This window comes from Macaca nemestrina, chromosome 2 (assembly GCF_043159975.1).
Source record: "Macaca nemestrina isolate mMacNem1 chromosome 2, mMacNem.hap1, whole genome shotgun sequence".
Taxonomy (NCBI): domain Eukaryota; kingdom Metazoa; phylum Chordata; class Mammalia; order Primates; family Cercopithecidae; genus Macaca; species Macaca nemestrina.
The window spans coordinates 106270029-106289557 of record NC_092126.1 but is presented as its reverse complement, the minus strand read 5'-3'; the positions used below and the strand labels follow the sequence as shown (position 1 = coordinate 106289557).

The following is a 19529-nucleotide window of genomic DNA, read 5'->3' as shown; positions in this document are numbered from 1 at the left end:
ACCTGCCTGGGCCTCCCAAAGTGATGGGATTATAGGTGTAAGCCACCACACCCAGCAAGAGCCACCTATTTAGATGCTCAACTTCCAAGCAACTGAGATAAAACTGAGGAGCTTATGAAACTACTAAGCAAGAGGAAAAGGTGACACTGAGGAGCTGTATGAGAAAACAATGATTTCAAACACAAAACAGTATTAGTGTGGCTAAGTTGCAAATAACAGAAAACTCAACTCTAACTCGTTTGACAGAAGATGTTTATTGGCTCACATAGCTGAAAAGTTCTGAGGTAGGTCTGCTTCAGGTAAGGCTTGGTCTAGTGGCTCAAAAGATGTCACCAAGAACCTAATTTCTCTCTGTTTAATCACTGTCTTCTTTGGTATTGGCTTTAATCCTCAGGCTCCATATGGTAGCACCTGGAAGCTTGAGAATCTCCCCTTTTAATTAAAAAAAAAAAAAAAAGTTGCTATAATTCTAGGCCTCACATTTTCCTATGTGCCACAAAGAGGACAGATAATATCTCCTCTGGTAGCTCTCAATGAAGAAAAGCCTCTCTTTTCCAGAAAACCCAGTATCTCCTCATATCACAATGGCTCTGTGGCTAAGGGGATGGGATAAGCTGATTGACACAAGCCAAACAGGGTCCACTCATGAAGATGGTGATGGTGCTAAACCACATAGCTGAGAAAGGATACCTTCCCAAAGAACACCTGGGTAACTGTTCCCAGAGGGAAGGGGAAGAGATGATGGAAACCAATAAAAGATGACCACTTCCAAAAATGTTGTTTTATAAACTCCTGATTTCAAGTAGTTAGTTAATTCTGTAATTCTTAACTTTCCTGTGTAGACTCTACATGTTCCTCATGTTTGTTTTATCTCTGGTCCTGGACCTAGGGAGGGCATTTCTGACTCTGATGCCGATACTGGATTACGTGAAAACTTTTCAACTATTGACTGGATGAAGCTATCTAACAAAGCATTAACCACCACCATAAAGTGACCATTTCTCCCTCTCTTGGCAGTGGCCTCACAGCTTATCAGAATGTAGGCTATCATGGTAGTGAAGGATGCACAGACTGGGAGAGGATTTAGGATAGGAAGCAATGAGAGGGGCTGGAACTATATAAATTTTTATGAAAAAAATCTCCAGTTGAGTTTACATATTCCCAATCCCAGAATGATGTCTGATAAAACAAATGCAATCAGGTCTCTTAAGACCTGAATTGGCCAGGCGTGGTAGCTCAGGCCTATAATCCCAGCACTTTGGGAGGCCGAGGCAGGTGGATCACAAGGTCAGGAGAGCGAGACCAGCCTGGCTAACATGGTGAAACCCCGTCTCTACTAAAAATACAAAAAATTAGCCAGGCATGGTGGCGGTCACCTATAGTCCCAGCTACTCAGGAGGCTGAGGCAGAAGAATGGCATGAACCCGGGAGGTGGAGTTTGCAGTGAGCTGAGATTGCGCCATTGCACTCCAGCCTGGGCAACAGAGCAAGACTCTTCTCAAAAACAAAAAAATTAGAAAAAAAAAAAAAAAAAAGACCTGGATTACCCTCTGCTGTTTCCCTAAATTTGGTGGCCTCAAAAGGAAAGTAACTTCTGAAGAAAAGGTCCTAGAGTTGATAATGTAACTGCAATGTTGCTTCCATCAAATAAGGTTTTCAGTGAGACAGAGTTATGAAAAGCAGTACTAATGAACACTTGTATACAAAGAGTATCTACAGAGATACACAACCAGTAGCAGTGATTGCCTCTGGGGAGAACTCAAGAGATAGGAATGACAAGGAAATTTACTTTTCACTGAACACCCTTTTCAACTATTTCAATTCTTTTTTATCATGAGCATGTTATATCTAGTCAAAGATTAATGTTTCAGGATTTGAAAAACAAAAGAAATGCAGTGTTGGTCCTCAGAGTCATTTAGCTGGGGTTAAGACTAAGAGACTTAAGACTATTAGAAAAATATAAGATGGCACATAATTAAATACTAACTTGGGTGGTACTGATTACAAGTAGAAGAGGAAGAGAGATCTGCTTAGTTGAAGGAGCTGGATCTGAGTGATGAAGGGAAACGAGAAGCACAGGAAAACAAGCAAATCAAAACGGGCAGAGACATAAATATGTACAATTAAGTAAAGAACAGTAAACTCTGCAGTCAGAAAGGCCTGGCTCCAATTTCAACTCTATAACTTACTGAACAACCCTGAATGAGTTTTATAACCTGTTTCAACTCAGATTTCTCATTTGTAAAACAGGGAGAAGAGCACCTACCTTAGTAGGATTGTTATGCATAATGTATGTAAAGTGGTTAGCACCTGATACAGAGTAGCTGCCCAACTAAATGATGCCTTGTATAAACATCATAGAACAGGGGGACCAGTCTTGCTAGACTAAATGCTCAAAACGGCAAGATAATACTGGCTATTAAAGTTAAGGGTTACAGCAAATTGTGAACAGTCATCTCATTTTCTCTCTGGGGTTCCTGCAGCATAAGAATTATAAACAAGTATCACCATCATGCACTCTCTAAAGTTCAATAAGGTGAGAGATTTGACAGTTATAGGGCTTTTCTCTAGCATGGCGCCTCTGGTGCTTAATTAAGACAGAATTCTGACTGAAGGCCTTCCCACAGTCATTACATTTATAGGGTCTTTCCCCAGTATGGATTCTTTGATGTCGAATAAGGTGTGCCTTGCAAAAGAAGCTTTTCCCACAGTCAGTACATTCATGAGGCTTGTCCCCAGTGTGGACCCTCTGGTGCTGAGAAAGATCCGAGTTCCACATGAAGCCTTTCCCACAGTCCTTACATTCATAAGGCTTCTCCCCAGTGTGCATTCTCTGATGTCGAAGAAGGGCTGGGTTTCGAGTAAAGCTTTTCCCACATTCCTTGCATGTGTATGGTTTCTCACCAGTGTGGATCCGTTGATGTTGTGTAAGGCTTGTGTTCTGACTAAAGCCCTTTCCACATTCCTTACATTCAAAGGGTTTCTCTCCAGTATGTATTCTCTGATGACGAATCAGGTTTGACTTCCAAACAAAGGCCTTAGCACATTCTTGACATTCATAGGGTTTCACCCCACTGTGAATTCTCTGATGTGCAATGCAATGTGATCGAAAACTGAAAGCCTTCCCACATTCCTTACATCCATATACCTTTTCTCCATTATGAGTTTTCTGGTGTTGATCAAAGTCCTCACTTTGATCAAAACACTTGCCACATTCCTCACATATATAGAATATTTGCTCACTTAGAATTTTGTGATGTATACCAAGGAGGTTACTGACATCAGTATTCTCTGAACTCTCTTCTACTGAGATCATCTCATCCTTGACAATCACTTCTATAATATCATTTGAAGAACTTTCCATACTTCCCCCATTGAGGTAACCAGGCCATCTCCCTAACCTGCTTTTCTCTTCACAGGTTTTCCCAAACCATAATTCCTGGGATCCACACCACCGGGGTCCACTTGATAGGACCATGAGGTCCTGTGCTTCCTCAAGAATTTCCTCCTTCAGAATAAAATCTTCTTTCTTCCTCTTCAACACACCCTCTGAAAAAAGAAATCAGAGCTTCAAATGTCATCATTATCCATGACAGAGGGACAAAGGTCACCAAGTGGTATTAATATGTCCACTTCTCTCCAACTGCCACCTGTCTCAGTGGCCCTGTCCTAGCTGAAAATGGCAAAAACAAGGCTAATACACAGAAAGAAACCAAAAGTAAAGACAGCAACTAGATAGAATCCCTGAGGGCTATGATTCCTGGCACGAAACCAAGTACCAGAGTAGGCTCTCAGAAAACAGATGAATTGAATCTAAGGAAAACAAAGTCAGAATTCTTCCTAGGTAGCTGAGTACAGTTTGTAACATGAGAAGAACAGGCCAGGACTTAGGGCAAAGGACCTGTTCAGAAATAAGGAATCCTTAGTGGTATACCTGGGAACCTGGGCTTGTCACACACAGCACACAGTAGCAAGAATGAGCTTCCCGGCCGGGCGCGGTGGCTCAAGCCTGTAATCCCAGCACTTTGGGAGGCCGAGACGGGTGAATCACGAGGTCGGGAGATCGAGACCATCCTGGCTAACACGGTGAAACCCCGTCTCTACTAAAAAAAAAATACAAAAAACTAGCCGGGCGAGGTGGCGGGCGCCTGTAGTCCCAGCTACTTGGGAGGCTGAGGCAGGAGAATGGCGTAAACCCGGGAGGCGGAGCTTGCAGTGAGGTGAGATCCAGCCACTGCACTCCAGCCTGGGCGACAGGGCAAGACTCCGTCTCAAAAAAAAAAAAAAAAAAAAAAAAAGAATGAGCTTCCTCATATTTTTCAACACTAAAAGGAAGTATAGTCTTCTCTTTCAATCCAATCACCAAGTTCACCATGAAACCATGGAAAGTGCCTTCTCAAACTACTCCAGGCAGAACTGGGCAAAGACTCCCTCCTCTTTGTTCTCATAGTGTCTTACTCACATTCTGTTACAGCTTCATCATTTTTCTGTAATTATAAATTTATGTATAATGTCCCATGAGACTGTGAGTCCTTCCAGGATAAGGGCCATATATGACTTGATTTTTTTATCCCTAACAACTAACACAATGAGTAAAACACAGCATCTACATTAAAAATATTGGGTGATCATAGCAGCCAGATGGGGCAGGCCATCTGTTCAGTTTAAGCCTAAGACAAAAGACCCATCCTAATTTAATTAATTGAGCTTGTCCTAATGAAAGTTGGAAGCTTATGGTTTAAGTTTTCTCTTAATTGGCTGATTTGGGGATTTGGCCCCCAAATTTGTTTAGAACATGAATGGCAAAATGGACTTTTACATCTTATAAAAGAAAGACAGGAAAAGGTGTGACTGAGAGAAGAATGCTCGTTTCCCTCTCACTTACCAGGACAAATTAGGCTTGGACCCTCTTCTTGCAGTTTCAGGTTTAATGGCTCTTCCACCTGCTCAAGATGGGAAATCCCAGCAGGTTTTAGAAATGGATATCCTGCCAGGGTCCAGATACAAATAAGGCTGGTTTAGTCAGAGGAGTGAGGCCCATCAGGAAAAGAGCAGACATGGAAGTGGTAGGGAGAGAATAAAGGTGGGTGAAAAGACTGGTAACATAGATAAGCAGCAATTTGAAGGTATAGAATAATAAGGATAGGCTGGGCATGGTGGCTCACACCTGTAATCCCAGCACTTTGGGAGGCCAAGGTCGGTGGATCACCTGAGGTCAGTAGTTCAAGACCAGCCTGGCCAAACATGGTGAAACCCTACCTCCATTAAAAATACAAAAAAAATTAGTCAAGCATGGTGGCACACACCTGTGGTCCCAGCTAGTCAGGAGGCTGAGGCAGGATAATCACTTGAACCCGAGAGGCAGAGGTTGCAGTGAGCCGAGATTGTGCCACTGCACTCCAGCCTGGATGACAGGGCAATACTCTGTCTCAAAAAAATAATAATAATAATATAAAGGATAGAAAATACTGGAACAGAGAAGTTGCAATTCCATCAGTTCCCAAAGATATGAAAACATATAACTCACTTGAAAATGTCAAGAAGAAATAGAAAAAACTAAGGCCTCTTCGTCACCTATCCCTAGGAGGTGAAATCAAGTTCACATAGAAAACAATCAGGATAGGATGGAATTGCAAAGAGCTATTCTTGAGGACTTCCTGTCTAGGCAAGCTATTCTGGGCAACTATAAGCTCCTAGTTTCCTTCCTATCCATTTATTGCTTTCTCATTCCACAAAGATTCAATGGATGGGGTCTCTCTATGGCATCCATAAGAAATGGACTCACACCCTCACTCAGTCACTTCCAAAAGTCACTTCCTACTCAATAACAGACATCTCTGTTCACAGAGATCTACTCTAACATACCTGACTTCTGCTTTTGCTAGAACTGTCGCTTTGTAACATTCATCCAAAACCTCCTAAGAAACAGATCAACTCTACACCTTCAAATGACAACCTTTTCTTTTCTTTTTTTTTTTTGAGACGGAGTCTCGCTCTGTCGCCCAGGCTGGAGTGCAGTGGCACGATCTCAGCTCACTGCAAGCTCCGCCTCCCGGGTTTACGCCATTCTCCTGCCTCAGCCTCCCGAGTAGCTGGGACTACAGGCGCCCACCACCGCGCCCGGCTAATTTTTTGTATTTTTTAGTAGAGACGGGGTTTCACCGTGTTAGCCAGGATGGTCTCGATCTTCTGACCTCGTGATCCGCCCGTCTTGGCCTTCCAAAGTGCTGGGATTACAGGCTTGAGCCACCACGCCCGGCCTGACAACCTTTTCTGTTGCCAAATCCAGGGACTATGTATCCTCTTAGTATTAACTTCTGTAAGACAAAAGTGGACTTTGAGTAAGGATAGCTTTGTGCCAAGAAATCAGCTGCAGGTCAGAGAGTTAGAATTCTGCTCAAGGAGTAACTTAGCTGTTAGTTTTCTACCTAAAGCAAAACAAAGCAAAGCAGAGAAACTCCCTTAGGTGGTGAGGAGAGGAAGCACTGAGAATGTAGAAGACACTGTGGTGGTCTCCCCACACCCATTCCCCTCCTCCCCACTGTAAAGTAGCTATGCCCTTTGTAGGGAGCTGGAGTGGGTAGGCTCCCTAGGGTAGGCTCTGACTTAGATAAGCCAAGCAGGTTAATCCCATTCCACTGGCTACATGGGAGACTGATTCAGATATCGGCAATTCAGACCAAGTCAATCAGTGCACAGTAGTTACCCTGCCACAGTGATTGATTTAGAGTTGGCATATGACTTAAGGTAGTCCATTAGAGCATACTTGGCACTTTGATTCACAATGTTTAAAGCCCAAGGAAGGCCTGCCAGGTTTCTTCTCCTAGGTATGAAGCAGCAGAGTCCTGTTACTACCACCAATCACCTTATAACCAAAAGGGGAGCCAGACTGTAGACAAAGCCAGCACATACAGAGACAGAGCAGAGAATGTAATTCTGATCAAACTGTACCTGCAGCCCACTCTACCTCAGACTTCCCAGTTACATTAAACAACAAATTCTTTTTTGTTTAAGCCAGTTTGAATTGGGTTTTTATACTTGCAATCAAGAATATTCTAATATGAAAAAACACAACAAGGAACTGTGAGAATGAGGAAATTGGGAGCACAGCTCAAGTCTCACTGCGCCCAAAAAAGAGCCCTATGGGAAAATGAAATGGGGCCAAGGAGGCAACCAGGAAACACAGTTATCACAAGGAAACTAAGAGTAAGAAAGTCCTGTTGGGCCTAAAGTAATCCCAGGGCCTTCCCCTGAGAAACAGGAACTATTTGGCTGAGGGTTGAGAGTTCTTGATTTCTAAAGATAAAGATGGCCATTACATCCCAAGCTGGAAGACTGTAAACAGGCCAGGAAGCAGAAAGGGCACCAAAGATCAAAGTAAACAGGAAACTCATGGAAGATACATCATAGTCATGATAACAGCAGAGATGGGGAAGAGGCAAAACAGGTTAATGAAGATGGCACACAGAGGAGTCAGGATGAATAAAACAAGGACTCAAGAAGATGGAAAACTATGGGAACACAGAGAAGAAATGGAATCCCACTAGTGTCTACAACACTAGGTTAAAAGAACATCTATCTATGGCATTTTAAAGATCATGACAAGCAAACTGGTCAGATGACCGGCATGTGTGCCCTCACTCACCTGAGGAGATGCTCCTCGGGTCCTCTCCATCCAGAGCTCCCCAAGGAACCGAGCACCAGGGTGCTTCCCCTCGCTCCAGCTGGGAAATCAGAGCTGGTTTGGGAAATGGAAATGCTGCTTAAGAGGAAAAAGATGGGACAGGCAGGTGAGTGGTGTGACACAGAGTAATCCCAAGGCTCCTCCCAGCCCAGTGTCTTCAGGGACAAGAGGGAAAACAACTAGGAAGAACAAGAAAAGGAATTTCAGGGGAAAGGACAAGAGAGGGGCCAGGAGACTTACAAAGGTCAGGAAGTTGACAGACTCAGTAACTGTTTGAGTTAGCAAAGGGATGATTTCACTCATTGAGGAATTGCGTCCTCAATTCTTACCTGTCCTCTCCCTCTTAGAGCTCTCATGTTCAGACATCCTCATGAGGATGCTAGGAATTGGCCTGGATCTTGCAAACAGACAGGGCGGGGAACTGAAGGCTCAGTGGGGCACCATGAATCTGCTCTCTTCTCACTATACTCACAACACAAGGGTAGGGGTTGGGCAGCTCTCACTCTGGGGCAAGGAAGTCCTGTATAAGGCCCAAACTGATACCAGGACTTCCTACTTCCCAACAACTGCTGAGGTTGGGTCATTAAAAATCCAAGAGCCTGAAGCTGCCACTGAGCTGAGGGTTATCAACAACTCCTGAGCCTTTGAGAAAAAAGGAGCCGGCAAACTCTGAAGGGTAGAGGCAGGGCCCAAAGGGAGACCCTTACCCAGGGAAGCCACAGCCCCATAATTCTCCAGCATCACATCCCTGTACAGCGCTCTCTGAGCAGGGCCCAGGCCGATCCATTCATTCTCAGAGAAGTAGACGGCCACATCCTCGAAGGTCACTGACTCCTGAAACAACATGTGTTTAAATGCCCTAGGACAACCTCAGGACCAGGCCAGGAGGAAGGGGATACAGGGCACCAAAAGGTACTGTGGGGGGTGCCTGCGGGGATTCTGGATTCTGAAAGTCTACAGGAACTCTAACAGCAGAAGATTTTTGCCTCCTATGTACAAAGAGACAGGGCATCAGCTATCAATTTTCTCATGTCTCTTCATCTCTATTTCAGCAAACATTTTCTCCTCTTTTTCATGAGTCTGCAAAAGTTTTCTCGTTTCATCCTTATACCCCAAACCACATCTGTGCTCTAGGTCCCATCCTTTCTCCACAATGTGTCCTCCTTCAGAGGTCACCCACCCTTGATAACAACTATCATTTCTTAAGCCTGTGCCAAGCATTTGACACGTATTGTTTATGTCTCATAGCCTACTATCAGATCCATTTTACGGAAGAGGAAACTGAGACTCAGAGAGATGAACTTCCCCCAAAGTTCCAGAACTGAGACAGAACCCGGGCCTGTTTGACTCTGACTCTTGCCTGTTATGCCACACTGTCTTCCGTCCCCATTCCTACCGCTGCTGCCCCTGTGTAGGACTCTTCCTCCTTTGTCCTCCCCAGTTACTGCCACTAGCCAGAGGCAGCTGGGGCTCCTCAGAACATTCAGGTTGCCCTGCACACTGTACTCAACAGGACAGATCCTCGTTGTGACTTTAATCCCTGCACCCCCCGACTCGCAACACACTCTCACAAAGATCCCACCTCACTTGCTTCCCCACGTCCCAATCTCTATGTTCCCATTTTCTATATCTCTAGGAGTCTCAGCTCCTGCACCTTCTTTCTCTTATCCTCTTCCTTAAGAAACAAATACTGCTCACCTCCAGCCATTGAGACTTCCTGTAATTCTCAGCTACTGCCTCCTTCAGGGTCTTAGTCTCCATACTGTGGAGGAGCCCATTCTGGTCCACTGCACGTCAGTCCTTGTGCACTACAAAGTCTCCACAGCTATTGATCCAGCACTCCAGGGCTCCAAGGCTTTGGCTGGCTCACCTTTGTCTACCTAATAGAGTCCACATTCCTCTGCACTACAGACAATTCCATTTACTACTCACAGACCCAGCTTTCCTGGCCAAAATCATCAGCCACCACCACTCTCATCCCCTATCCTGTCACCATTCCATTGGGAAACCAAATTCTTTCCTCGCCCTGTTCTGTGCCCTTGCACCTGCGGCTACTCTTGCCGAAGATCCAGTTCTTCCCTCCTGATCCTGCATTGCAAATTCCTTTTCAACCTAATACCCAGCTCAAACATAACCAGCTCTGTAAAGGTGGCTCTGAAATTCTGGCCATTCATCACCCCCCGCGGCACCCTGTGCGCTCTGCCCCAGCAGTTGGCTCAACCACGTGCAGCTGCACGTCTGCTCTCCTTGAGGCTCATGTCCCGGGGGTGTCGACTCTGCTGTGCTGCCTGTCCCTCGAGGCCCCTCACTCTGGGTTGTAACCCCATTTCCCAGCCGCCGCACCACCCGTCCCCGGGCCTAGAACCCAGGGCAGGGCCAAGCCTGCTTCCAGGCTCCGGCCCCGCACTCACCGGGCGCGCCCGGGGCGGCGCCGGCTGTCCCTGCAGCAGCTCCAGGTCAGGGCCGAGGCGTGTCCTGCTCGCCAGGGCCGCGGCCGCCATAGCCCGGGTCGCCCTCTGGGAAAGCGAGCGCGCGCCAGACCCGACCGGAGGCTGTTGGGGTCAGGAAGGAGCGCTCTGGACCTGGGCAGGTCTGACACGGCTACCCTGAGCCCTGCAGCCACCTGAGTAAGACCCCGACTCCGCTCCCTGCCAGCCCCACGCCCAACTCCTCGTGCTCCTCGCCAACCAGACCCCCGCATCCGGGAGTCCGGGGCTCGGGCGGCTCCGGTTGCTCTAGGACGGCGGAGGGCGCCGCGTCTCTGTGGTCCTCCTTTCTAGCTCTGGAAGGGAGGGGAGAGCGGTCCGGTTCTCCTGGAGACACAGACGATCCCAGGGGCCGCTACCGCGGTAGGGGTGCAGGCGGCTGGGGAGGACTCCGTCCCCGGCGCTCTAGGCCATCCCTTCCTCTCCAGCTCGCTGCACCTGGGTGGACAGGTATTTGCTGACAGGAGATAGCGGGTACTTCACTGGACTGCACCTTCTCTTTTATCTCTCCTTTTACCAGTTTCTACATTCCCAGAGCAGACCTGTATTTTATGTTATGTCTTTTAACATTCTCATCTTTGTGCCTCTAACATGCGCCCGATGTCTAGCACCTCCTGGGGAGTAATTTCTTTAACTGCCAAGAAATATTTGTAGAATTGTCCACGAAAAGTCAAACTGTAAAATATTTGAAGAGATTTATCCTGAGCCAAATATGAGTGACCATGGCCCGTGCCACAGCCCCAGGAGATCCTGAGAACATGTGCCCAGCGTGGTCGGGCTACAGCTCGGTTTTACACATTTTAGGAAGACATAAGACATCAATTAACACATGTAAGATGTACGTTGGTTTGGTATGGAAAGGTGGGACAACTGGAAGAGGAGGCTTTCAGGACATAGGTGGATTCAAAGATTTTCTGAGTAAGAATTGGTTAAAACAGTTAAGTTATTGTCTAAAGACTTAGAATCAATAGAAAGGGATGTCTCAGTTAAGATAAGGGCTTGTGGAGACCAAATTTTATCATGCAGATGGAGCAAAAGGAAGACAGCAAAAGGAAGAGTAGACAAACAGGCCAGCTCCCCAGGTCCTCATCCTACATGTTAAAAAGAATGCCATGAAACAAAAGGGAGCTGGATGCCAGCAATGTGAGTTTTCGGATACCCCATTTCTGAGGAGCCAATATTAGACTGCAACAAAGTAGTGCTATAGTCTAGTGCTATAGTCTACTTTGTTGCAGTCTAAAATTGGCTCCTCAGAAATGGGGTATCCGACAACTCACATTGGGTTGAGTAATGAACCTATGTGGTGGCTTATGCTCTTGAGAGTTCTTAACCATATGTGTGATAGGTTGGGAGGTGGAATTATGGACTTGGGAGGACCTACCCTCCTCAGGATATAACTGCAGACTACACTACTTCCTTCTGGGGGACAAAAGTCTCATGCTTCATCAGAACCTTGGAGGCGACGAAAACCTGTCTCATGACAGCCTCCCATAGGAGATAGGAAAGGGAGTGAGGGATGACCTTGTAAAGCTCCTCTCATCCCCTTGTGTTCTGGAGGATCACAAGACAACCTGCTAAGACTTAGATTAGCTGCTGTTCATGCCTTTTCCTGTGTGGCCTATGTAGCTATGTGCAAGGTAGCCGGGGTACCATGGCAGAGTCATTCACCTACAACTCGACCTCCCAACCTATCACACATATGGTTAAGAATTCTCAGGAGCATAAGCTGCCACTTAGGTTCATCAGATACTCTAGTTAATTGTACTGATAAAGACTTGGACCAGATCCATTCCATTTCTTTTAGGCAACATCAAATCAGAGTAACCATGATTGCGAGTCCCTGTAGTTTAATCAGGCCCACTGGATGGTAGACATATTCCCAATCCAGAACCAAGCCAGTTAATATGGCTGAATGCAGGCGAGGCAAGAGGTGTTGGCAATGGCACATATCGCACCTGAACTGACGAGTGGGAAATCCAAAACCATACAATTGTCCACTATCGGTCATGCTAGAGAATTTAGAACAATAAGTGGTCTGTGAAAAAATGTGCAAAAGAGTCCAGTGACAACAGAATGAGGCTAAAGGGAATAATATCAACTTTCAGAAAGTTAACTTTGTTATGTTATATCTTAGTGAGGCTGTTCCTTTCTGGAGCCAGTGGTTTTGGGAAGATTGTGATAGTTTTAAAATTAAGATTGTTTGTTGGCCAGTGGTCAAGTTGATAGCGGTAGCAGAAGTCTAGGTTAAATTGGCCAGATATCCTGCAGATTGTAGCTAAAAGAAATTAATGGACCTTCCTTCTGAAACCACCTTTGCAAAAATTATAAGAGAAAATTATGATGGTGAAAGAGATCTGAACTAATCGACTCCATCTTGCTTTTAACTTCCAAGCTGTCATTGTTCATTCCTGGGCATGGCCAAACTAACTTTGGGAGGCCCTTGGTTTATAATTTAACTTTGAAACAAAGATGGTAACAGCCCTTTTCCAAAACAAACCCCCTTCCTGCCTGCAGACTAGACTGCCCTTGCAGGACTAACAAAGTAGCCACAAGGTTAGAAATTATGTTTTAAGAGTCATGCAGCTGGAGGCTGGAAGATTCTCAACCTCCCCGAATTGTTCCTGGGGATAATATCACTCTTATAAAACCAAAGATTAGTGCTTGAGATGTTTTGGAGACCCTGCACACAGTGGATCAACTGGCACCACCCAGATCGGTAAACTGGCCCATCTGGTATTGTGGCCCCCACCCAGGAACTGACTCAACACAAGAGGACAGCTTCAACTCCCTATGATTTTATCTCTGACCTGGCCAATCAGGACTCTCCACTTTCCAACCCCCTACCCACCAAATTATCCTTAAAAACCACAACCCCCAAGTTTTCAGGGAGACTGATTTAAGTAATGATAAAAACTCCAGTCTTCCATATGCTGGCTCTGCATGAATTAAACCCTTTCTTTATTACAATTACCATGTCTTGATAAATCAGCTCTGTCTAGGCAGCAGGCAAGGAGAGCCTGTTGGGCGGTTACACTTCTGCCCTGACAACCCAAAGTCTAAGGTGTTCTCTTCTTACCAACCAGGATTGTTGTTCCTCTTGTTCCACAGCTACGTGATCAATATGACTCATCTCTGCAACAATCACTCCACCTATTTCCCAACTCCCCTGTGTCTTACACACCATACACTCAGACTCATCTCTAGTTAGTTCAGTAGTTTCTTTCTTATATAACTTGTAGAATCCTAGAATGTCTCCCACCTTCTGACATGTGGGCCACGCCAAGACCACCTTAGGAGTTGTCTTCTCATATTTACGATTTATGGTCACTATAATCATTATCTATAATTGGCCAAATCCAATTAGCACAGCTGGATGGCAACACACACACACACACACACACACACACACACACACACACACAGTGTCAGTCTCCCGCTCCCTGGCTCTTATTTCCTACTGTCAAACTGCAGTAGTTCAGTTTCCCAGGGTTAAGCATAGCAGGGGAAAAAATAGAGAAGAATTAATTATGTGGTTATGTCTCTTGCAGTCAGGGCCTTCTTCCACTCCTGAACCTTGTGAAAGTGTTACTGCCAGCAAGTCTGCAAACAGTGGCAAATCTGCACTGATCCCGACCCTTGTCTTCTCAGAGGAAAGATTTCAACTGAAAGACTGAGGCAAGTTTTAAAGCAGAGGCAAAGGTTTATTAAAAGAAGCAAAGCACACTTGGAAGAGGGCCAAGTAGGGAACTTGAGAGATCAAGTGCCCTCCTCAGCCTTTGGCTGGGGATTTTTATAAACTGGCTTTTGGTTCCGGGATTTTTCTTCTCTTCCCTTGATCCCTCCGTTGGGGTGGGCTGTTGCTCAGCTGCCGCATGTGCAGTGGCGTGCTAGTACTTGGCAGGAGCCGCATGCGCAGTGTGCTTACTGAGGTGGTGCGCATGCTCACTTGGAGCGATTTTCCCTTACTGGTTGATCACCCCCAGAGGAAGGTCATATACCAGTCAAAGACCACCATTTTGTCCCCTACTTTTGCACCCATGCTTAAGACCAGATCAGGGGCTGGGCACAGTGGCTCACGCCTGTAATCCCAGCACTTTGGGAGGTCAAGGCAGGTGGATCATTTGAGATCAGGAGTTCGAGACCAACCAGGCCAACATGGCAAAACACTGTCTCTGCTAAAAATTTTTTAAAAATTAGCCAGGCGTGGGGGTGGGTGCCTGTAATCCCAGCTACTGGGGAGGCTGAGGCAGGAGAATCACTTGAATCTAGGAGGCAGAGGTTGCAGTGAGCTGAGATCGTGCCACTGCACTCCAGCCTAGGTGACTGAGACTCTGCCTCAAACAAAAAAAAAACTGATCAGGGAATTGTGATTTGCTGGCTCCAGATGTTTTCTATCTGTTAGGGAACTCCTCTCCATCTTGGTCCCAGTCATGGCCACTTCTCATTTCAGAGGGACAGTTTTATGATAGCTTGACCATCACCTGATGAGTGCCTGCCATTTCCAGAATTCTCTCTACTGCCACCTCCTGGGGCAAGTGAATGGCCTCTAGTAGCTCTAAGATTTGGGACCCGTACTTAGCAGGAGTATCCCAAGTTGCTGGGTATTCCCTTTCCTTCCAGATAGTGGCTTGGGCGTGAAGCACCAAAAAGTCGTATTTGGAATCTGTATAAATGGTTATTCTTTTCCCTTCCCCTAGTGTTAGGGTTCTGGTTAACAAGATGAGTTTTGGTAGCTGTCCTGAGGTCCCCGAGGATAGAGCTTTAGCCTCTGTGTATCCTGCATACATAGTTTCATTCTGAACAAAACTACTCCCATCTGAAAACCATATTTTGTCCAGGTTGTCCAAGGGCTGATCCTTTAAGTCTTCCCATCTGGCATAAATTTGGTTATCTCACAACATGAATGTGTTGAGTCATCCTCTCCTGGTAATGGCAGTAAGGAGGCTGGGATGAGGGTGGAGCACCACTCAACTGTTACCTGTGGGATTTCTAACAACAAGACTTGATACTTTAGCAATCTGTTGTCAGTGAGCCATTGTGGCACTTTTATGTCCAGTAAGGAGCTTATTTGTTGGACATCAGAGGAACTGGATTGACTGTATCATGGTGCTTTTGAGGACCTCCTCCAGTAGGAGGGCTGCTGCAGCCACTACCTTGAGGCAGTGTGGCCACCTGTGTGCTACTGGGTCTAGGTTATTTGAAAAGTAACCTACAGGACATTTGATTGACCCAACAGTTTGAGTTAGGACTCCTAAGGCTACACCTTGGCTTTTGGTGATGAAAAGCTAAAACAGTTTGGTTAGTATAGGTAGCCCAAGGGCTGGGGCTTATGAGAGAGCAGTCTTTAGCTGCCTAAAGGCTTGTTCCTAATCTTTTCTCCAGAGAAGTGAGTCCCTATCAGTCCCTTCTTTTAGAGCCTAATACAAGGACTTAACAATCCCACCATAACCCAGTATTTAAAGTCTGCAATATCCTGTGATCCCTAGAAAGGCCTGATGCTGCTTTTGGGTGGCTGGGATAGGTATTTTAAGGATGGCCTGTATCCATTCTAGGGAGAACTTATGTTCTCAAGGGGTCAGGATTATCCCCAGGTTTTGGATCTCTTGTCTTAGTAGCTGTGCCTTGGCCTTGGATGCTTTGTACCCTTTGTCTGCAAGAAAATTTAGTGTCTGGACTAGATGTTGGATTCCCAGTTGTCTTGTGGGGTGGCAGATTAGCAGGTCATTCATATACTGTAGGAGACATCTGCCCCCCTCAAGAGTTAGGTCCCGAAAATCTTTAGCCAAGGCTTGCCTAAACAAATGGGGACTATCTCTAAAACCCTGCAGAAGCACAGTCCAGGCGAGCTGTTGGCTCCTTCCTTTTTCATTTTCCCATTCAAATGCAAATAGCAATTGGGAAGATGGGTCTATGGGGATACAAAAGAAGGTATCCTTCTGGGGTGTCTGGGTCAAGGTTAGTATGTTTCACTTGGGCCTTATGTAGCCTCTGTAAGAAAGCAGTGGGATTTTCAAGAGAGCCTTGATCTATTAAGGCCAATTTATTGTGGTTTACAGGCTTTCCTCTGCTATCCTTCATCCCCATTATGGGGATGTGGTTCACTGCCCATATACCGCCCTGGGTATTGTATTCCCAGTTGGAGGCCAACGTGGGGAAGCGCAGTGGCCCTCACAAGGTAGCCACCAGGGTCAGTCATGTGCATTGCACTTGCAAATTGCTGGGCCACCTCCATAATGGACTCATGTTCTCCCTTAGACAGAGTTTGGCCTAGTGTGACTGTGAAGTCCTTCCAAGTAAGTTCAAATGTTAAGCCTAGTTAATGGAACCCTTCAATGTATTAGTCAGGGTTTTCCATAAACTTCCATAGCTCTATTTTGATCTAGCTCAGGTCTTACATAGTGAATGGAGTCTGGACTCTAGTTGGCCCACTGGGACTGCTAACCTCCTGAAGGGAGATAACTTAAGGGGGTGGTGTCCAGAGGGTGACCCTGGGTAAGCAGGGGAAGGTTATGGGACTGGGAGACTTGGATATAATGGGGATAGAAGAGGCAATGTTGTTTGAACTAAATTCCACCTTTGGTTCCTCTGGGGCTTGAGCCCTGTGCAAATCTGATAAAGAATCTCCCAAATCTACTGGAGGAGGTTGCCTGGCGATTGCTGCTATCATTGCTGGGTCCATTTTACAAGCCCAACAGAAGTCAGGTTTGTCTCTTAGGGCCATGAAAGCCTGCACATAAGGGATTTCTGTCCATTTTCCCTGCTGGCAGCAAAACGAATCTAGTTGATGGATAGTATTAAAATCAATACTTCCATTTTCTGGGCAAGATTGCTGGTCCCCAAGTTCATATCAGAACCAGGCTGTGTTACAAAAAAAATTAGCCTTTTCCTTTTTAGAGTTTGGGGGTCAAACTTTTCCTGGTTCTTGAGGATGCATCCAAGGGGTGTGTCCTGTGGTATAGAGATGTGATTGCCCATCTGTGAAGAGAGAACAGAGGAGAGAAGGGAAAAAAGATACCCCCTTGTTTCCCTACTATCTTTTGCCTGCATTTATGGCATCAGAGTGAAGAGGCTATCCTCCATTCGTTCTAGGGGTTCCTTCACTTATGGCAGACCAGAGTGAATAGAGTATCCCCATTCATCCTTGGGGTTCCTGCACTTATGGCAGACCAGAGTAAACAGGGCATTCCCCCATTCAACCTACATATTCTGGAATGAACCAGTGCTTACCAGGTACCCCTAACTTTGGTCCCATCTTGTTTTATGGAGGCATGATTACCCACCTATGAAGAGAGAGCAGAGGAGAGAAAGGAACAAGAAGACATCCCCCCTCATTCCCTTAATCCTGCACTATGGCAAACCAGAATGAACAGAGTAACCCCCGTCCCGTTTATCCTTGGGATTCTGGAATGAACTGGTACTTACTGGGTACTCCTAACCCTGATCCCATCCCATTTTGGGGGTCAGCCTTAATCTCTTTTCTGTGGGTAATTTGGTCTCCTGAACCTGTGGCCTTGGGCTGGCCTGTATCTCTGTCTACAAGACTTTGCAGTGACCTTTGTCTGAAGCATTCTTGCAATGAAATGGTTTCCTATCCTCTCAAGTTCCCATTCCCCATGTCCTTTTAGGTAAATGAGGACCCTGTTCCCAGCCAATAGCCTTAAAGAGACTGGGCTCCTTTTTCCCTGTATGCAGGCTTTGAGATCTAAGTGAATGTTGAGGATGGCATGAAGGGAGGCAGAGAAAGGTAGGAATATTTCATCCTCTGTAGACAGCATGCAAAAGTAATGTTTAAACAAGCAGGGCAATTCTTCTGCAACAGGTAGGAAGGGAGGAAGCACTGGGGCTGCTTATGGAAAACCTTTCTTTCACAGAAACAACAACACCCAGTCCCTAGGGGACAGTACTTGTCTACCTTCTTGATATAAAGGAGAAACCTCCAGAGAACCAGGGAATTTTGAACAAGGGCTCTTATGGTGACATTATGGTCACCATAATGGTGAAAATGGCAGAATAGGGACCTCTAAAAATTGTCTTTTCTTTAAAAAGGTGATTAGAAAACTAGCAAGAAAGAATTGTCAGAATCAACTTTTTCAGGATTCTGGAAGCTAACCTAAGGCTTATAGCAACTTAGAGATCATTTACTCAAGAAAACAGCTGAATCTTGGTAGAAGCAACAAGCTTTGTGGTGTTTTAACTTGCCCGATTCCCATCCCTCCTCTCCAGTTTTGCAATATCCTTGAATACCAGCAGCCCACAATCATAGTGAAGATCAGCAGCCTGGCAGCCACCAGAGGGGGAAGATGGGGTTAGAGTTCCTTCAAAACCTCATTCCTGGAGAAATGTCATTATTTGACCTGTCTAGTGGTTCCCTGGGAAACCCCACTTGCAAGGCTATCTTTATTTGACCCAACTTGGAGTTCACTCAGTGCAAAAGGCTTTTTCATGAATGAGTCAGTCAAAAACATTTAGAATTAATTGTTCAACTTTGCAGCTGCCTAAAGTGATGGATAACAATTGGAGCAAATCATAGGCTAATTAAAGAACTTAAAAGGAAAACCTGGAGAATGAGATGTCCATAGAGCTTTGAATAGCTCTGACATATTCCTAGGAATATAGATGTCCCCATACATGCATTGAACTGTGCATATGTCCAGGAAAGATATGAGGAAGCTCTAAGATCTCACCTCTGGCTGACTCTGAGGGTCTGTGCAAGCAGGAAGTGAAAGCTAAGGCAGAGTTGTCAAACACCCCGCTGAATGTTGAGGGTATACCTAAACATGCTTATATGGAAGTGGCACAGAGTCTTCTAAATGGTGAAAGAAAAGAACTGTCAACCCAGAATTCTATGCCCAGTCAAAATATCATTCGGGAACAAAGATGAAATCAAGATATTCTCAGGTTAAGGTGATAACCTACAGATCACATTTGCCAGGCTTCCAAATTAATCACCTGGGAAGGATCTTGTGATTCACAGCTTACATCCTGTTTCAGAGTAAACAATCTTGTGGTGAATTCCCAAATCTTACTATTAGTTCCTCAAACTGTTGATGTACTAATTAATATGTAACCTGCTGATGTTGAAAAGGACAATGAATTTTTTCTTTTTTTTTCTGAGACAGAGTCTTCCTCTGTCATCCAGGCTGGAATGCAGTGGTACAATCTTGGCTCGCTGCAACCTGCACCTCCCGGGTTCAAGTGATTCTCCTGCCTCAGCCTCCTGAGTAGCTGAGATTACAGGCACACACCACCACGCCCAGCTAATTTTTGTATTTTTTAGTAGAGATGGAGTTTCACCATGTTGGCCAGGCTGGTCTCAAACTCCTGACCTCATGATCCACCTGCCTCGGCCTCCCAAAGTG

The 19529-nt window shown here is 45.7% G+C and overlaps 1 protein-coding gene across 8 annotated transcripts; it reads right to left on the bottom strand.

Moving 5' to 3' along the window:
* Positions 1-235: 235 nt before the first annotated feature.
* Positions 236-10224, bottom strand: LOC105480286 (zinc finger protein 662). 8 transcript variants are annotated; one of them, XM_011738901.3, is made up of 5 exons: positions 10096-10224; positions 8392-8518; positions 7646-7762; positions 4886-4987; positions 236-3549 (listed from the first exon to the last, which is right to left on the bottom strand). In XM_011738901.3, exons 1-5 carry the CDS (start codon positions 10183-10185, stop codon positions 2522-2524), a joined length of 1464 nt encoding a protein of 487 aa, XP_011737203.1. In that variant the 5' UTR covers positions 10186-10224; the 3' UTR covers positions 236-2521. The 8 variants fall into 8 exon arrangements, with proteins under 8 accessions (XP_011737203.1, XP_011737204.1, XP_070947617.1 ...); XM_011738902.3 differs by having other exon boundaries at positions 7646-7759; XM_071091516.1 differs by lacking the exon at positions 8392-8518 and adding an exon at positions 8014-8146 and having other exon boundaries at positions 10096-10219.
* Positions 10225-19529: the final 9305 nt, after the last annotated feature.